The sequence below is a fragment of the Phocoena sinus genome, chromosome 5 (genome assembly GCF_008692025.1).
Source record: "Phocoena sinus isolate mPhoSin1 chromosome 5, mPhoSin1.pri, whole genome shotgun sequence".
NCBI classification, from domain to species: Eukaryota; Metazoa; Chordata; class Mammalia; order Artiodactyla; family Phocoenidae; genus Phocoena; species Phocoena sinus.
Window position 1 is genome coordinate 90868488 of NC_045767.1, and position 21364 is coordinate 90889851.

The window sequence follows — 21364 nt, forward strand, 5'->3', positions numbered from 1 at the left end:
GACTCATTACTGTGATATTAGCAAATTCAGAGTTAAGACAGTTTTAAGGATCTACTATATGTTCTCTCATATAATTTTGATCTTTAAAAGGATATTTAACATGGAAGGGTCATTGTGATTAGGTTTGATGAATCAGGTCTGATATACTTTTCTACTCTGATTGATTCTCTAATTATTTGGCTGATATCACATACCGCTTGGTTTATTTTTCCCAGCACCCAGAATACCATCTTTTGTGTTAATTTGAATAAAATTAAATTAAATTCTGTTTAAACGTGTGAATTCATTAGCTCTGTAATTTCTCTGTTGGTGTAGCAAACTTGCTATCATATGTGCTTATAAACATAAAATTTGCTACAATTTATTATAAAATTTTCTTAAATTTTAAAAATTTGAGACCAGAACATCAAATACTACAATGATCTATGAATTTGATGTATATTCAGAATTGGTAAGAGTGTATGAGGAGGTATGTGTGACCTCTTAGGTATTAAAATCAGCTGACCAACTCTGATAGCAATTCATACGTTCAAATAAATTTGTTATTTGAAGCAGTGACACTTCCTGCATTGTTAGATATTTCCTTGACAAAAGTTAAGTCTATTAATTTTCAAGGAACAGTCCATTTAAATTTGTATTCTGCACTCTGAGTAGGACAGAAAATCCTGTTGAATGGAAATAAGATTCTAACTTCAAAAATGGCCTTTAAAATACCTTAGTTTCCTAATCTAAGATGATTACTTGTTTTATTGTTGTAACATATCTAAAATTAGGGAGCATCTTGGAACTGATATGTGCTTTTTTTTAACATCTTTATTGAAGTGTAATTGCTTTACTTAATTTGTATGTGTTAATTTCTGCTTTATAACAAAGTGAATCAGCTATACATATACATATATCCCCATATCTCCTCCCTCTTGTGTCTCCCTCCCACCCTTCCTATCCCACCCCTCTAGGTTTTCACAAAGCACCGAGCTGATCTCCCTGTGCTATGTGGCTGCTTCCCACTAGCTATCTATTTTACTTTTGCTAGTGTATGATATGTGTTTTTTAATGGTGCTTTCTTTTTTTCTTCTTTCCTCTCCTCTGAAAAGTTATTACTAAATTGTTAAATCATGTCTTAAATAATGGCATATTAAAATGGATGAATAATGTAAATCAAATGGAATATGAGAGGATCAGTTTTTGTTTCATTTCAATTTCATGTAAGATATGTAATTGAAAAGGTAAATTAAGCAGCTCTTCCTACAGATTTTTCAAATTAATGAAATTTCACTAGCATTTCTAATTTCCCAAGATTTTTGTAAACTACAGAATTCTACTAGTGTAATCACGTTACTATAGTCTCCACTCACACTGGATTTTATGAAAACGTGTTAAAAACTACATGTTGAAAATATTTATTACTGACTTTATTCAATAGTGGTGTATTGGGAACAAGGTGCTTTATTTATACCTTAGCATAATTCCTGGTACGCTGCAGGCATGCAATAAATATTTGTGGAATGATTGACTAAAACAATGAATGCTTAATATATTTCAAAATTAGTTAAAGATTTCTCTAAAAATCCCTACTAGGGTATATGATTAAATTCTATGAATATATTGATACTTAACAGTGACATAAAAACAGAAAGACATGTAGCAAATCCAGGTCATCAGATTGAATCAGAAATCTGACTCCCATTGTTTAAAGAAAATAACTAGTAGAAACTATTGAAAAATTGTATGTGTAGATATTGAATATGTGCAATTATATGCAATATAGTCACTATATATTGAAAAATATGTGTATTTAGAGATATTGATAATTTAACCAAAATGAATGACCTTTTGAACATGGCACTTACATCCGGTTTCTTCTGTAAATCTTTGTAATATAACTTATTTTCATAAAATTATATGATTTATAAATAACAGCAAAAATGAACCTGAATAATTAATCTATTTAAGTGATTTTTAAAATTATACATGTTACTTTAGGTTCTTAGGTTTATAATGCATTTGTGATATCCTTGACATTCGCTAAAAATTTAGGGGGATATAGATCAATTTTCAAAGAAAAATTAGTTTTAATTTACTTAAATACATGTGTGCGTTTGTAAGTAAAGCAGCTGTGTAAGAATGTAACTTTCCTTAATTTTTTCTAAGTCAAATGTATTTCAGTTTTGAACCTGCTCAAGTAGAGTACTTTTCATCTCCATCACTTTGGGGTTGCTTAAGACACGTCTCACAGTCATTTCCTCTCTGGGGTCTTACTCCCTCCCAAACCCTTCCTGAATAGAATACAGGGTCTGTCTTTCTCTCAAGATACTAATTTTTCTAAAGCTTTCCTACACTCTTGGAGAAAAAGAGAGCCTTTAAGACAAGCCTTTCTCTCTGACTTTGAGGGACCATATTCTTTTTTTTTTTTTTTAATTGAAGTATAGCTGATTTACAATGTTGTGTTAGTTTCTGGTGTACAGCAAAGTGATTCAGTGATATATGTACATATATATGCGTATATATATTCCTTTTCATATTCTTCTCCATTACGGTTTATTACAGGATATTGAATATCGTTTCCTGTGCTATACAGTAGGACCTTGCTGTTTATCTATTTTATACCTAGTAGTTTTTATCTGTTAATCCCAAACTCTTAATTTATCCCCTCTCCCCTTCCCCTTTGATAACCGTAAGTCTATGTCTGTGAGCCTGTTTCTGTTTTGTAAATAACTTCATTTGTATCATATTTTAGGTTCCACATATAAGTGATATCATATGATATTTACCAGGGACCATATTCTTACTATTTCCCTCCACGTCTGTCTCCTCTCCCCAGCCTGATAGATTATTTCTTGTCTCTTCTCATGTCCTTTGCTCTTCCCCAAGTACTTCCCCCAAACATTTTGTCTACTTCAGTAATACTTTCAGCTCCTCTAAGAGCTTAAGTTTTAGAAGCCAACATTAAAGAGAACTCTTTGTCCATGCTTTTCATCCTTTTACATCCCTCCTCTAAAGCATTTAGCACAGAATATCCTAACTACTTATGACAAAAATCAACATTTTCTGAAAAAAGGAGGAGAATTTACTAGATCAAATGCTATCCCACCACATAGGTACTGATATTTTATTTTATGGGGACACATCATCTTCAGTGTGTGAGTATTTGGTAAATATCCAGTGATAGTAGTGCCAACACCCCAAATTTTGGGGATTTTCATATAAAATAAGGGCATCCTGAGGCATTTTTTGTTTGTTTGTTTGTCAAATTAAGATAGAAGGTAAGGATCTTTAGAGAAATCTCTCCTGTGATGTTTTGGAGAATGATAAAGTAGGACTATTTAATAGTGAGACTTAATTCATTAAAAATTTTTTAAAATGGGAAGTTTTTAAGTGCTGAAGACCAGAGGAAACTTATGAATATACATAGTAACTATTATCTCTTGCATTTGTAGCTGTAAAATTGAGACAGGAAAGTAATTCACTTCAAGGTCACAGCCTGTTAGTGGCAGAGGTCAGAACTGACTCTGACTGCTGTTTTAACACTCATCTTATATCAGGATTCTGCTAGGTGCCTGGTACTATTCTAGGCATGTAACATGCATACCTAAAATGAAGTAAAATAAACATTTTCTAGCGGTTTTTTATTTTTTTCCCCTTAGGGATTCCAGATTAACCTTGGCTGCTTTTAACTGTATTAAGACTTTGAAACAGGGAAAATGTAAAGGTTCTTTACAAGGATTGTGTAGGTTAGCCTTACAAATATTTCCTAGAATCACCTCGGCAGACATCAGTAATGAATAAGATATATGTGAGTAGCTGTGTGTATTCTTTCTGTCTCTCCACCTAAAGCATATCCTGTTTGCTAAATATCTTGGACTCTTCACTCCCATTTGTTTGCTTGTTTTTTTTTTTTTTTGGACACCATAATTTCCACATATACATGTACTTGTGTATTTACAACATATAATAGTGATAATAAAAGCTATAGTAATAATAGCCAACATTTATTGAGCACTTGCTATGTGCCTGGTACTTTCTAGGCACTTTACACGTATTAAATTATTGAATCCTTTAAAACAAATTCGCATCCCCAATTTGTAGTTGAGGAGATTGAGGCATAAAGAAGTAACTTGTCCAATGGCAAAAACTAGTAAATGGCAGAGGGATGATCACACCCAGGCAGTCTGTGGGCTTAGTCGCTTCTCTCTGAACATAGGAGTGTCATATAAGAGTTGTGTGTTCTCCTTGTACATCATGAGGTTTTGACAGCAGGTCAGAGGGAGAAAGAACTTCTACAAACTAAGTTTAATGTCTCTGGGATCATTTTGCTAATTTGTGTGTAGTATGGCACCCACTGCCATATTTTTAAGACTTTTCATATTGGAAGAGGTAAAGTGATGTGAGGTGTTGTAGAAAACTGATATTATAATCCCTAGTTTTACTTCATCATGTAGTCCCTTACAAATGCCCTTCACTTATGTGTTAAGGGGGCTTGGCAGAACATGTGAGACATAACAAATATTTTAAAATACCATATGCTGACACATATATATGGAATATAAGAAAAAAAAATGTCATGAAGAACCTAGGGGTAAGACGGGAATGGAGACGTGGCCCTACTAGAGAATGGACTTGTGGATAGGGGGAGGGGGAAGTGTAAACTGTGACAAAGTGAGAGAGTGGCATGGACATATATACACTACCAAACGTAAGGTAGATAGCTAGTGGGAAGCAGCCGCATAGCACAGGGAGATCAGCTCGGTGCTTTGTGACCACCTGGATGGGTGGGATGGGGAGGGTGGGAGGGAGGGAGACGCAGGAGGGAGGAGATATGGGAACATATGTATATGTATAACTGATTCACTTTGTTATAAAGCAGAAACTAACACACCATTGTAAAGCAATTATACTCCAATAAAGATGTAAAAAAAAAAAAATTTCCCCAAATTAGATCACTGTCATATCTAAGTTAGTGATTGTTTTATTGTATTTACCACTGGAGCTTTTCAGAGCTGTTAGCTGTCACCCACATTATAGAATAATGGGACTTGTTTGTTGAATCTCTACCAGGTAAGATTTCCCTGATTGATAACACAGATGCTGGACTCAGCATTTCTCCTTCTCCCCAAAGCTAGGCTACTCCCTGGAGGTCATTTCTTTGTGTGGACTTTCTGTAATTCATTTGCCCAGAGTATACTTTTCAATGGACATAGTTCACTCTTTGTTGATCAGAGTTGTAAAGTATTTGCTGTCTGCCTAGGTTTTGCAAATTATCTGTGGCAAAGGATTAAAGTATAAACATCAGGTCGTTGGCCTTCAACGTGATGAATGGCCTGATGTTATAATTTTAAAAATCTTTAAATGAATTCATTCTTTAATATATTGAAGGATTTCTACAGGATGATTTTTGTATGCAAAAGAAATTCACTACAGTCAGAGATGATTCTAAAGTTTAAGGGGTCGGATAGTTCTATATATTAAAATTTTAAAGTACTATGATTGAATAGAAGTGCTTTTTGCTTGTATCTTTATTTAGCATTCATGGCTGAATGCCTTATATTATAGATTTTTTTTTTTGGCTTGCCTTGGCTTTTTAATTTGTAAAATCCTGGAAAAATTACTGTGCATATTGATATTTTTGTGCATATCATAAAGCACCAATATTGTTTCTAATACAATGTATATTCTCAAGAAAGATTTTGAATTAATTATTTGTCCAAATTAAATACAACTATAAATCTATCTCATTATTTGCACAAGAATATTCAAATTGTAGGGTCAAGATATATTGGTATGGTCACCAAGGTAGATATTGTATCATTAAATCAGAGAGTGCATGTGACTAACCAATAATTGTTCATGAGAATAACCAAGTGATATTGCTTAGAAATATCCATTTGCAACTCAGTGGGACTGCAGATAAGTAAAAGTAGAAATTTATTATCTTTTCTATCAAGGTAAACCTGGCTTTGATTGTCACATATATGTATAATCTATCAACAATTAACAAATTCTCACCATATATTTAGCTCTATTAAGTACTGTTGGTGACATTTCTACCAGGATGTCTAACAGATATTTCACACTTAACAAGGCCAAACAGAACTATCAATTACCTTCCTTAAACCTGTATGTCTTCTCCCACCTTCTTCTCCCCCATCTGTCCCCCAAACCCTCCCCATCTCCACAAATGGCTCCAGCATTCTTCAGTTCTTGAGGTCAAAACCTACGAGTCATTGGGTCTTTTTTTCCCCTCACACTGCACATCCAGTTTATCTGTAAGAACTGGTAGCTCTACTCCCCAAATGTATTCAGAATCTGACCATTGGTCACCATTTCCTTTGCTATAATCCTAACCTAAACCACCATCTTCTCTTGCTGGGCTACTACCAAGCCTGCTGGTTTCCCTACCTCTACTCTTGCCCAGTGTGGTCTATTACATCTAGACAGTGATCTTTCTAAAGCTTAGATTAGATCTTGTCATGCTGCTGCTTAAGAATTGACCTATGACTTTGAACAACCTCCAGAATAAAGTTCAGGCTCCTTACTGAGGTCTAGAGCATCAGCTTCTGCCTCTTTCTGGACCTCATCTCCTACTCTCTCCTTGTTCACTGCACTATAGCTATCCTGGCCTACTTTTTGTCCCCTCTTAGAGCCTTTTCACTTACGGTGTCTTTTACTTTGAATGCCCCTTGCCCCCAACCCTAATCTCACCATGCCCGTCTCGTTGTCATCATTCAGATCTCAACTGAAATGTCACCTCCTCAGACAGGTCTTCTCTGACATCCTTTGGAAAAACCATAGCCCTTCACTAATCACATTCTTTCTCAGTACCTGATTTTATTATCTTCAACTTATCAGTACATAAAATTAGCTATTTATTTATTTACTTGTTTACTTGCTGTCTTTTCTACTGGAATGTAAGCTCCTTGAGGTCAAGGAATATGTATGTTTTGCTCAATGGTGAATCTCCAGCACCTAGAGTAGAGGCTGGCACATAGTAGGTCATCAACAAATTTGTTGATTAGCTGGCTAACTGGCCTTTATATTCTTTTCTGTAAAACAAAAGACATGGAACCAATTATCTATAAGGACTTCTCTAGTCCTAAGATTTTTCTTTAGTCTCTTAAAACTGTATTGGTCTGAATAATGAGGATAGCAAAATGTCCAGGTTGAACCCATACTCTAGGTTAAGTCACACCTCTGACCACACTGCTCTACAGAACTTTCTGCGACCTTCCCTATGTGGACAATTTCAGAGTCTCTAAAGGCCAGTCTACAGTTAGCCATATGCTGTTTTGCCTTCTTAACTAAAGTGCTCTTGCATGTACATCTATAGGTGCAATTTCATCTGAACACGCTCAAGGTAAGAGCCGGTGCTGGTTCCAACCTGCTTTTCCTAAAATTCACTGAGTGCCTATATGTGCCAGGCACTGTTTACACTTGACATGCATTAACTAATTTAATCCTCATAGTGATCCCATGAATTAACATTATCCCAATTTGGAAGAGAAAAAATCAAGGCACAGAGAGTTGGAGTAACTTGCCCAATTCCACATAGCCAGTAGTGGGGCTGGCATTTAAACTTGGGAAGTCTGTTCCCAAGTCTGCTCTTAATCAACACATGATAATGCCTATACAGTACCTGGCATAGACACTAGAAATATGTGGGAAATATAGCAGACACTAGATATTCATTCGAGTGAACTGAATGAATGAATAACAAAGAGAAAGAAATGTGCAATAACAGTTCTATGCAGTGGCTGTATTATCTCATCCAGAAACCTCCCAAATAATTATTACTGAAAGGATGCGCATTACCATGAATACCTTGTTTTTTCTGGTTGCCACCTTTATATGGCTCGCATTTGTATTTATCATTCCATTCCACACTGCCTCTGCTTAATCCAGCAGTTTTGTATCTGAGCACCCATTTGTCTCCAAACAAATTCCACAGATGTCTTATCTAACCTACTGGGCTTGAAAGGCAATCGTTAGTACAACTAAACTGAAAACAACCTCAAATCTGATCTTCCTAGGATGAGCAAGGCTTTGTGGCTTAGAAGGACTTTGCTTTCAGAGTTATGAAAGAGTATTCTTTCTACGGGTCTTCTAGAAGTGGAAAAGCAATGATTGAAAAGAATATGAATTAAAATATTTTAAGATAAAGATTTATATGCCTGTTTTTAACATAGTAAAGTAAAATAATATGAAAGAGTAGATTCTAGCTTTAATTTATTGCCAGATTATCTGAAATCTGAAATATTCATGGATACTTTACTGTCTAATTTCCAATGTGGTGGCCAGTGTCTGTTTTCCTCTATCTTGCACTGCCACCTCTACCAACTTCCTATCTTGCTGCTGCAGCCACTGGGATTGTTACAGGAAAGGTAAAAAGCAAGGCTTCTATGACAGAGACCTTATTTTAGGAGAACAAAGAATAAAGCATAAAACACAAAGGGTAGATCCTCATGCCAACTTCTGCAGCTCAAACTCAAGGAAAAATATTTCTACTGCCAATGGCAATGGATGTAGCTTTGCATATATAATGAAAGCTTTTAGGGACTATCAGTGGAGAACAACTGCTCTAATTTTTTGAAAGGCATCATCGATTAGATCTATACATAGATTAGATCTATACCCTCCTGACCCCATGCTGCATGAGTTCATAATTCTTGCTCTGTTGCTCACTAACTGTTGACCTTGGGCAAGTTACTTAACCTCAGTTACTTTAACTCAATCTCAGTTTCTTCAGTTGTAAAATAGAGATAATAACAGTGTTGCCCTTACAGCATTCTTCTGAGGAGGGAATGAGCTAATCTGAGCACTGCTACAACATTGGCACATTGTAGGCACTTTATAAATGTTTGTTAGATAAACTGCTGCATTTTTCTCCTGACACACTCATCAGTGCTTCGGTACAGTTGATTTACCTCTAATCTAATGTAAAGGCACTTGAGATTTTAGTTAGTATTTGCAGTCTCATCGTGAGTAAACACAAAATTTCTATTATTATTATTTGCAATATTGACAATAAGCCCATGGACTTTCATTATGCTTTCATGGATATCGAAGAGTTTATGGACACTAGACTAGAAACTGTTTATTTGTTTTTTTACTCATTCATTCACTCAACAAACATTTGTGAATGAATACTCATAAATACTACATGCCAGGAATGTATGTGATTACTTGTGTGTCTCTTAAATTTGCTAGAGATGGATATTTAATAACATTCCTTAGTTTTTTTCCACAATACAATCATTTTGCACATTTTTACTAATTAAATTTAATTAATGGGTTTAACAACTCTCGTCTAGTACTGGACCGAGATTTTGTGGAGAATACAATAAATAGGACAAATCTTTACTCTTATAAAATAATTACAATTTAGTAAAACCATAAAATTCAAGAGGTATGACTAAGAACTAATAAAAGTAATAGAAATTATCAGAAGAGAGTGAGAAGACTGTAAGACTGGGGGAGAGAAAGTTCTGAGGTGTGCTCTGAAGAGGAGGATTTATATAAATAGAAAGCAGAGGAAAGTCATCATGGTGGGAGACTGCCTAATAAACAGAGACCTGGTCTGGAAATGAGCTTGGTATGCTGGGTAAGATGAAGATGACCTTGCAGCACCTTGCACAATCTTCTCACCCATTATGGTGTTATATATTTTATAGGGTTGCCAAAAATATTACACTGAATATCACTGTCTTAATAGGGAAACTTATATGTGCAAGAGAAATAAAAGATTATGCTACAGAGATACTTCTTTTATTTGTTCACTCATTTACTCATCCATTTAACAAATATTATTGAACACGTTATATGCCAATCATGTGCTATCCACTAGGGATACTGCAGTGATGGAGAAAGATAAAGCCTCTGCTTTCACGGATGTTATAAACTAGTGGAATCAGATTCCTGAACATTTTAACTACCAGGGTAAGGAGCCTGGAATTTATTTAAAATGTAATATAATGTAAAAAGACTTTAAGGAGAGAAAAGTTTTAGGATTAATCAGAGCATATAAGGACTCCAGGTATGAACATTAATTAAGAGTTTATTATAATAACTCTGGCATGATTTGGTGAAAGCCTGAACCAGAGTTGTGTCAGTGTTTGGGGGATAAGGATAAATGTGAGATTTTAAAGAATGGATCAGAACTATTTAGGGACAGATTGGATACTTGAGGTTAAGGAGAAGGAGGCATTAAAATTACTATAAGGTTATAAAAATGAGTGACATGGAGAATTAGGGAATAATAAGTCAAGTGGGTAAATCTGGAAGAAAATTAAATGAGGGTTGTGGTGGGAAGATGACAAATTGATTTTGAACATACTCACACACTGAGCTTATGTCAAGTGGATTTTAAGGGGAGGAATGGATCTTCAAGTGTTTTTACAGTGACTGTAGTAAGAAATGCATTTTACATAATGAACTGATGACATATATAGCAAACATTTCACAAAATGGTATTTATCCTACTCTATGTAATTCACCCTGATCATTTCTGTTCATTTTATTTTACTAAAAAATATTGGTCATGGCACGAAATTTATTTTGTGACCCTGTTTGAAAAACCGTTCTAAAGATGTTGAAAATAAGAATCTTATTTTAGTTGATGGGTTTTAGAGCCTTTTGGCAATAAAGAGGAAGCTAATATAGATTTTGGATTGTGCCATCAGGCATTAGGAAATAATTTCAAGTTCACAGGGTATAGAAATCCTTCTTAGATGATCATGGCTACAGATGGAGAGACTCCAACATATGCACAAGTTGGTTAGATGTACCCCAGTGTGTGGATAGCAAAGAATATTAGAAATAGCATGCAATCTAATCTTTTTTTTGCTATAAAAACATTTTTTAATTTAAAAAAAGGATATGTGTATTAATGTCACCAGATTTTTCCTACTGAGTAAAGGAATATTTCTCATACCTTCTTCTCCTCATCCTTGCAGACACATTCCATATTTGATATTTCCCAGAAATGTGCTCACAATTTTAAGGTATAGTCAAAATGAACCAAAGAACAACCTCTGAATGGACTGATTTAGGTTATTGTAGCTATCAGTTTAATATGGCTAATGAAGAAGCAATAGCACCAGTGTAGTAAGTGGCCTTGAGCAAGTTCTCTACAGGTGGTCTTGCGTAACAAGGTGGTTGAATAATTGGAAAGAGTTTCATATTTGAACTTTTCTAGCACCCCTTTTGTTTACTCACCTAAACTGCACACAAAAGATTATAAATGGGAATTAGTATTGGCTTGGGACTTGGATTTGGGTGGGGAGTACAAAGAAGTGTCAGCCATACGGCAACAGGTTAAGAATTGAGCAACGCTCTGGACAGTGAATGTGGCTGCTGGACCAATGGGATATATCATCAGGCTATGTAAATACATCTCCATGTGCCTAATGGCAAGAATGTGGTAGCTTTTCTAGTTGGCCAGGACTGAAGTAAGTCAGCATTTGCTAACATGTTTGCCTCCATGTTATCCCTGAAACCAAACTAATTCCCAGATTGCATTCCAATGAGAAACACAAAATGTGGGAGGACATACAGCATCAGTATCAAGTTGCTCATGGCCTCTTACCACAGGAGTGCAATTGACTCTTGCTCAGTCAAGTTAAACTGACAGTCAGTGAAAGTTTTGAATGGCTTCCATATCCAAAGTATGCACTGGATCAGGTGTTAGATATAGTGAACATAATAATACATGGGGTATCCCTTCAAAGACCTTATTATATATTATACTGGGCATGTAGGATATAAATTGCAGCGTTTCAATTGTAAGGAAACACTGATCTAACAACCTTAATGATCCAAAAAAGAAAAAGGGAAAAATAAGTTTCTGAACAACCAAATAGATATTCCAAAGTTCAAGCACCAAAGTTCAGGCCTTACAGGCTATTTACAAGGGTCAATTAACCTCTGTCCTAGTGGGATAGGACCTACATGGTGAGAGTTGAAGAACCATGGAACCTCTGCCTCAGGTTCTGCTCTTCACTTGGTTGCCTATCTGAGATTCCACTCAGGAATTAACCAACAGAACAGCAGTACTTCTAAAATGCCTTTGTTTCAAAGAAGTTAAGGGGTGGTTTTGTGGAAGAAATAGAGTGCTGAGGAAATTGGGAGCATGGGGTTGAGATAAAGGAGAGACTTCTAGATTTTGTGGAGTTATAGTTTACTAAGATTGTTGATCTTTAACACCCACCTGAATTTGCCTACAAAATCAGAAATGATAGTTTTGGCACGGGGTGTCCATTAGAGAGAAGGCACACAGAGTAGAGGTGGGGTGCCAGTGGGGGGCTTGGTGAACCTAAGAGAACAGTAATGCTGGGGTGCATCTAAGACATGCATTTGAGATGTGCAGAGGGCTGTGGAATGGGAGAGAGGGTTTATCATGAGCCCTAGTGAGGGGTTGCAGAGGGAGATGAGTGCCACAAATACACTTTCTTACTTTTCAATTTAGCCCCATGTAATACGTTTCTCTGTTTAGTGCATGCCCTCTTTTTTTAATGACTACTTCAACTTCTCAATTTCCCTCAAATATTCAATTCCAAGCCATTCATTCTTAGCAATCCCTTCCTTACAGAGTAAATAAAAGCCACAATCAGTAAAACCCTTGTCATTGGCTTCTAAATGCTCATCAGTGAAAATTTTCTTTCACCCTCAACCTTCTCCAATTGCCCCCCTTCACATCCAGATTTCTTGGAAGAGTTATCTATACTGTAGTTATTTATTCCTCTCCTCCCATCTACCTTTCCAGCCACTCCAGTTTGGTTTTTGGGCTCATCATTCCATCAAACAGCTCTATTAAGGATGTTGGTAATGCTCTTGCAATAGATATTATTTCAATTCTTGTTTGCTATCCCTGTCAGTAACATTTGTAACTCTTTAGTAAACATTCTCTTCCCTTACATTCCCTGGTATAACAATGCCTTGACTTGTTTCCTCTTCTCTGGCCACCTGTTATTTGATCTTTGATCTTTCCATTCCATCATGGGCCTCTCCTTCTCTCATGTTACTCTATTCCTAGCCTATCTCAGTCTTGTACTGCTTTGTGACTCACAGATAATATTCCAAGCTTAGGCCTTGCCTCTGCCCTCTAAACTCTATAACTATCTTGCTTGACATCTCTTTTTTTTTTTTTCAGTGTTCTTTTAATTTTTAATATTTTTTTATTTATTGAGGTATAGTTGATTTACAATATTATACAAGTTTCAGGTGTACAACATAATGATTCACAATTTAAAAAAATTGTACTCCATTTATAGTTACTATAAAATATTGACTATATTCCCTGTGCTGTACAGTATGTCCTTATAGCTTATTTATTTTATTACATAGTAGTTTGTACCTCTTAATTCCCTATCCCTATCTTGTCCCTCCTCTCTTCCCTCCTGCTACTGGTAACCATTAGTTTGTTCTCTATATTTGTCAGTTTCTTTTCTTGTTATATTCACTACTTTGTTTTATTTTTTAGATTACACATATAAGTGATAGCATACAGTATTTGTCTTTCTCTGTCTGACTTATTTCACTAAGCATAATACCCTCCAGGTCTATCCATGTTGCTGCAAATGGCAAAATTTTTTTTATGGCTGAGTAATATTACATTGTATGTGTATACCATATCTTCTTTATTAATTCGTCTGTTGATGGACTCTTAGGTTGCTTCCATATCTTGGCAATTGTAAATAATGCTGCTATGAACATTGGGGTGCATGTACCTTTTCACATTAGTGGGTTTTTTTAATTTTTTTTTTTATTGGATAGACACACAGGAGTGGAATTGCTGGATCATCGTAGTTCTATTTTTAGTTTTTTGAAAAACTTCCGTAATGTTTTTCAGTAGCTGCACCCAACAATGTGTAGCCAACAAGGTACAAGTATTCCCTTTTCTCCACATTCTTGCCACCATTTGTTTTTTGTGGTCTTTTTGATGACATCTATTCTGACAGGTGTGAGGTAGTATCTCACTGTGGTTTTGATTTGCATTTCCCTGATGATTGGTGATGTTGAGCATCTTTTCATGTGCCTATTGCCCATCTGTATGTATTCTTTGGAAAAATGTCTATTCAGATATTCTGCCCATTTTTAATTGGGTTTTTTTTGATATTGAGTTGTATGAGCTATTTATATACTTTGGATATTAATCCCTCATTGGTCATATCATTTGCAAGTATTTTCTCCCACTCAGTAGGTTGTCTTTTTGTTTTATTGATAATTTCCTTTGCTGTGCAAAAGCTTTTAAGCTTAATTAGGCCTCACTTCTTTATTTTTGATTCTGTTTTCTTTGCCTTAGGAGACAGATTCAAAAAAATATTGCTAAAATTTATGTCAAAGGGTGTTCTGCCTATGTTTTCCTCTAAGAGTTTTATAGTATCTGGTCTTACATTTAGGTTTTAATCAATTTTGAGTTTATTTTTGTATACGATGTTAGATGATGTTCTTATTTCATTCTTTTCCATGCAGCTGTTCAGTTTTCCCAATACCACTTATTGAAGAGACTGTCTTTTCTCCACTGTATACTCTTGCCTCCTTTGTCATAGATTAATTGACCATGAGTGCATGGGTTTATTCCTGTGCTTTCTACTCTGTTTCATTGATCTGTGTGTCTGTTTTTATGCCAGTACCATGCTGTTTTGATTACTGTAGCTTTGTAGTATAGTCTGAAGTCTAGGAGTGTGATTCTTCCAGCTCTGTTCATCTTTCTCAAGATTGTTTTGGCTATTCGGGGTCTTTTGTGGTTCCATACGAATTTTAAAATTATTTGTTCTAGTTTTGTGAAAAATGCCATTGGTATTTTGGTAAGGATTGCATTGTCTGTAGATTGCATTGAGTAGTATGATCATTTTAACAATATTAAGTCTTCCAATCTATGAACATGGTATATCTTTCCATCTGTTTGTGTCATCTTCAATTTCTTTCATCAGTGTCTTATAGTTTTCCAAGCACAGTTCTTTCACCTCCTTAGGTAACTTTATTCCTAAGTATTTTATTCTTTTTGATGCAATTGTAAATGTGATTGTTTCCTTAATTTCTCTTTCTGGTAGTTCATTGTTAGTGTATAGAAATGCAACAGATTTCTGTATATTAATCTTGTATTCTGCAACTTTACCAAATTGATTGTTGAGCTCTAGTAGTTTTTTGGGTAGCATTTTAAGGATTTTCTATGTATAGTGTCCTGTTGTCTGCAAACCGTGACGGCTTTACTTCTTACTTTCTGATTTGGATTCCTTATATTTCTTTTTCTTGTCTTTGACATCTCTTCTTAGATGTCTCAAACATGCCTGAAATCAAACATGTCCAAATCATACTAATGATATTCCTACATAGTTCTGGTCTTTGTCCAGTGCTCCTTAGACCTGTGAGTCATGCCACAAACATTGAATTGTACAAGGCAGAAAGCTAGAAATCATCATGACACCTCTACTTTTCTTACCAACCATTTTCAATCCATCCAGTCCTGCTGATTTTTTCTCCTTGGAGTTTTGTGCTGGAGAGAACCACCCCACCCCTCGCCCGCCTCTCTTTTCTGCCTATCCCTGGCTTTATCCTATACTATGAAGGGACGTTATTTATGTGCATGTGGAAATTCCACTTATTATATCCCAACTTATTATATACCACCTTCAAAAGCTGCCTCTTGGCCATTTCTCAGACCTAGGAGTAAATACATCAGTAATATGGTCTGCCCATGGAAAGATATACTCATGTAAGGGAACTCTCTGGCCCTAGAAGAGGTTCAGAGCTGTTTGGATTGGGAGTTCCAGGGTTAGGGTGCCTGAATCATGGTCTAGAATAGGAGGAAGACATACCCTCGGTTTTGTGAGCAGAGCATAGCTGGAAGCAGAACATAACTGGGGCAGAACATAGCTGGAAGAAGCTGGAGGAGGCCTTCTAAAGCATGGATTTTATAGAAGGGGTCTCTTTTTTGCGTCCAAGACAAGTACTGCTCCTAAATATCTCTTCAATCTGTCCATTTCTCTCCATTTCTATACTACTGCTATAGGTCAAGATCTCACCATCTGTTGCTGGGACTATTGCATTAATCCCCTGACTAGTCTTCATAGATATACTCTTGCCTTCTCTAGTCTCTTCCCTACACTGCAACTAGGGTAATTTTCTGAAGCATAAATCAGATTATATCATTGGGCTAATAAAATCATTCAACTTCTCATTGCTTTTAGAATGAAAACCAAATATACTACTGTAGCTAAGATGACATACAAACCATCTACTCTCATATCTCATCTCACGTTGTGCTTCCCCTCAACTCTAGCCTTTCTCAGTTTCTTTCATGCTCTTTCTTTTCTCAAGCATATTTTGTCCCCTGTGCCTGGAAGGCTATTTTCTTTCATCTTTCTTTATGCCCATTTAAAAAACTCTCAGTTTAAAACTCACATCCCTGGGAAAGCCCTCTCAGACTTCCAGGCACATGGTATTATTAAATAAATATGGCTTGAATCAAGAACACTGTTTTATCACTAAATATTTGGGTGGTCTACTGACTTTGTCAGTCATCTTAGATGAACTATTTCCCCATAGAAATTTTGTAGCTTTCTACCAGAACAATACATTTCTTTGGGGTTTATAATATTAAAATGACCAATCTCATCCTTAGCTTTGCCTGCAAATCCAAATAATTGAAAATTCTGCTTTATTTTTTCTGATTGCCAGCCTGCCTTTCTTTTCTTTCTTACTCCTACAGGAAATTTCATTGTCTTTTAAATTCAGGTCTAACTCTTTGCTTTCTGCATTTTGGTATTTTATCAAACATTTAGAAATTACACATATTCTTACCCTCCTTACTTCCCTCAGCCCTCTACCTACTCATTCCATTTCTTCAGGCAAAGTTCCTTCATAGACAAAATTGAACCCAGAGAATGCAAATTTGAAGCTTTGCAGTCTGTTGAGTTCTAACCTGAAGAGGTTAGAACCCACACCTCTTATTTATGGACAGGATTGCCCTTAAGTTTAGAGCTTCTCCTCTGATACTTCTTTAGCACCTCAGGAGTACTTTGTGTTCTACATGCACAGCACTTTACAATGTTGCAGTGTAATTATCTTTCTATGGTTCTATCTTCCCTATTAAACTGTGGGCTTCAAGACCTAGGGAGGTCTTCAAGAACTTCAAAGTCAGGGACTGTATCTTATTAATCTTCTGTATCCTCATAGCCTAGGAAATGCGTGGCATTTAGTGAGCATTCAGTACATTTTGAGCATTTAGTGAGCATTTGATACATTTCTTTCACATGAATGAAAGACTAGGTGGTACTGCTTAAAATAATAAGTAATAAAATAAGTCTGAAACATTTTTTTCAGAATTGTGCCCTGTCAGCAAGAACACTGGTGTTCCTAAATAAATAATGGGTTTGTTGATGCTAGGACAATGTTTGCTTTTAGATACCATGCTTCTCGATGTGCAATTTTTGCCAATTTTCCATGTAATAACAAAGAGAAATTTGAACTCATCAATAACAGCATTTGCCTTCAAGACATTAAATGCTGAGAGGCCAATTTATATAATTTTAATGAATGAATGAATATCTAATGTAAATATAAAAATTAAAATTGAAATAGTAATTGTATATATTTCATCTAATAATTAAGCTACACGTATTAAATATACTGCATATCTCACAACTGTGAATCAAAAGTATTTTGGAAAGAAATTGCCATTGTCCGTTTCATATGTTACTGAAATTACTTCTTTATGCTATTTGAATGCATATTTTTATAGCAGCATATTATTATCAAATAGCTATTTTTGCTAACAGAAACTTCAAACCTATAAATACTATTCTAATAAAAGAATTTTGTTCTTTTCAATGTCTATATCACGAAAAACTAATTTTGAACAATTCATTGCTTATATGTGCAATAATTATATTTAAAATCATTTTCAAAATATTTACATTGTATAGTTTATTATAATTAGGCTAGAGATGAATTTCTCTTTAAAAAAGATTGGCCAATTATTTATTTGATATATTTCTTAAAAGTTACAAGTTTTTTTGGATCAAATAATTCATTTCTTGATGTTAACCCATATATGGATGCTTAAAAAGGTAACGAGAATTTCAAGACTTAAATTTCATGGCTCAGTTGGGTGGCCAGCCAGAGAAGTTTCAGCTAAAGTCCAGCACTGTAAGATTACAAAACATTTGATTAATTTTAAGCTTTAGAAGACATGAAGGAGAAAACAATTTTTATCCTTTAATGAAAACTTCCTAAATTTGATCCACTGACATTTTAACATAAGAATATTTTAGCTACACAACCTTTATTGTTTTACAAGAGGTTAAAAATAGTTCCATTTTGTACCTTTAAACTAATCTCCTTTTTAGGTAGTAAGTCTCTTGAACTATATTTGAAAAAATATATAGAATATGAAGAGACTAAGCACTATTATACTCTCAGCAGTGTATTAATTTCTGTTTGATGTCCATCTGTAGCTACTATTATGAGATAGGAGTCACTAGTATTAATTTCAATTTCTATGTTTATAGACTATTTGTTGTTAACTTATACAAAGAATGGATAAACATGGATTTCAGGCATTAGCTATATTTTTCTTGGATTGGAAAAATGCTAGAAAGATATGAGAAAGTGTCATTTTATTTCCATAATTTAGACAAGTTAAATGATCTTTTCATTTCTTAAAAATGTTAACCTGAATTGGATAGAGAGTAATGCCTGATGAGCCACTGGGCAGCTTAGCAACGGACCAATTCTCAGATTTGTATCCCAATTTCCTAATTTGTTATATTCATTCTAACAGTCAGACCCTTTTCTCATGCTATGACTGTTTCATTGGGAATATGAAATCACAGAATGTTCAAGGTAGAAGGGTCCTTAAAGATGATTTAATTCAACTTGACCCATATAGCATAAAGATATAACTAGATCTGCGTGTTCAAGTTTGGAGCTAGAAATTGACGCTGAGCTGAATTAAACTGCATAGTAAAGAGTTGAGAAGTTTGAAGTAAATGGTTAGGAAATCTGAGAGAAGGTACATGTAATTTCTAGAGGCCCAGAGTAACATGAGGAAAGGTGGAAAAGGGACCCTCCTGCCATGGGAGCTTTGGAGAGAGGACTTAAGAGATGGGACAAGCCAACAATGGTGATCTAGTGTGGTTTTCATAATGTGAACTTTCTTTTCTTTGTTTCCTATGAAATTTTCAGCAAAGAATTTTCTCACTAATGCAACTGTTTAGGGAGGGACATGAGGGGACAATTGATATTTGGATTACATTACAATTTTTTGTTTGCATTAGATGCCTATATAAGTTCATACAATTTGGACAGTTTATTTTCTTATTTATTAATGGGAAATATATCTTCACAAGTGAACAAGAAATTAAATTGCTTACCATGTTTCAATTAGTTAGTTTGATGCTTAATGGTCTTTTACTTTTCTACCCTTCGTATTTTTTAGAAAGCAGTCCAGAGCCTTCATGATAGGTAGGATCTACCCTACCTATCCACACATATGTCCATAGTATCATAGGAAAAATGCTAAGAAGAGATTTTTTTGTTCTTGAATTTCTCTCCAAAAAGATCCAAATTTCCCTTATTTTGGAATGACTTTGGGTTAAGTGTTTCTAGAAAGTCTCTATTAAAATACTGAGGCTATTATCTGACATTGTTGTCACATTTTAATGCATATGTTTCACTTTTTTTCTAAGAGAAGACAACCCAGAAGTAATAATCTATCACAGAAGGAGATGGCAGAAGGGCTGGGCCAAAAAGATGGACAGTTGGAAGGAAAGCTGGTTTGGATGACTTGGTGAGAAACTTCAGGAATTCAGAGTGTGGTAGGAGGCTGTAGGTTTAAGGTTATGATTAGCAGGGCAAAGAAGTAGGGGACTGGTCTCAAGAGAGATTTCATTTACTTCAAAACTGTGCCTTTTCTATCCTGTCAAAATGGATGCAAAAATAAAGGACGAAACGGATAAAGGCTCAGGTTTAATTCCCAGTTATATTTCAACTGAGGTATTTTTTTTCTCTTCTAAATGATCAGTACATTATTAACCTTTGCATATGAAGTAATCATCTTAACCACTCTCTCTTTAAACTTTTTCCATAAAAAGAAACTAGAATCTGTAAGACGTATTTTTAACTCTTGGTTTAAATATTTGCATTTACTCCCATGCCAGACTCCTTTGATGATTAACTAAATATGACTTTAAAAGCTTGAAGAAGAGAATATTTAGAAATAACCAACAATTATGTAGTTTCATTTTTCTTTCAGTTTATAATGTACATGCAGAATTAATCGAAGAAAACTGTAGGTATCCTTACTTTGGGAACCCACAAAATGCAAATATTCAAGGGATACTTATTAATTAAGATAAATTTTAAACAGATAGTATTAAGAATTAAATATTTTAATTTCTCAACCATCTGCTAGTCTTTAAAAAGGATACACATATGGAAAATGCATTATTGATACTCTTAGTAAGATTCTTTCAGGTGTTTCAGTTTTATATTTGAAAATTATGCAATCTTCATTAAATATAGGAATATCAATTTTAGGTTTCTAGAATCATAATGAATTTGATTTTCTTTTGGTTTTCTATATTACTATTATAGTACAGTATAATATTACAGTGCAAAGTAGGTGGAAAAACTAATATTATTCTCTTCATTTGTTAAATAAAAAAATATGCACGAAGTATATGTGTGAATGCTAAAGGCCTGATTTTGTGAATTAGTCATACAATTAAGTCCAATGATAAGGACTGTGTGTTTGATCAAGCTTTCCCAGAAGACTCATTTTAAGGAAAAGGCCAGGGTTGAATACTGACCTCAAATAAAAGTGCCTACTTTTTCTTGGAGGCTAAAAGAAAAGTTGACTTCATTTACCCAAAAAGGAATTATTTTTTTATTCAGAAAATCAGCATAGTTTCCTTCATTCTTTTACAGTATACAATATCAGGCTTCAAAGAAATGGTTTTCTCCAATGGAAATAATTCCATAGGCAAATATTCGTTTACTTCTGTTCATCTATGGCTGGAAAGACAAGTCTGGCTCCCTTATTCGGACTCCCTTGAGCCATTAAAAAAAACTTATCAGGGCTTCCCTGGTGGCGCAGCAGTTGAGAATCTGCCTGCTAATGCAGGGAACGTGGGTTCGAGCCCTGGTCTGGGAGGATCCCACATGCCTCGGAGCAACTGGGCCCGTGAGCCCCAGCTACTGAGCCTGCGCGTCTGGAGCCTGTGCTTCGCAACGGGAGAGGCCGCGACAGTGAGAGGCCCGCGCACCGCAATGAAGAGTGGTCCTGCTTGCCGCAACTGGAGAAAGCCCTCGCACAGAAACGAAGACCCAACACAGCAAAAATAAATTAATTAGTTAATAAAAACTCCTA

General features: G+C 35.2%; 1 protein-coding gene across 2 annotated transcripts in view; it reads left to right on the forward strand.

Moving 5' to 3' along the window:
- The window catches only part of ALB (albumin), a 141763-nt gene that overhangs the window by 102123 nt on the left and 18276 nt on the right, over positions 1-21364 (forward strand). Inside the window, exon 1 of one of the 2 annotated variants that reach the window (XM_032632419.1) lies at positions 19688-19783. The exons of the other annotated variant lie outside the window; for it this stretch is intronic. Within the exon in view, the coding sequence (XP_032488310.1) occupies positions 19722-19783 (62 nt within the window). The 5' untranslated portion in view covers positions 19688-19721. Of the gene's footprint in view, positions 1-19687; positions 19784-21364 lie in introns of those variants that run through there. 2 annotated transcript variants of the gene reach the window in all.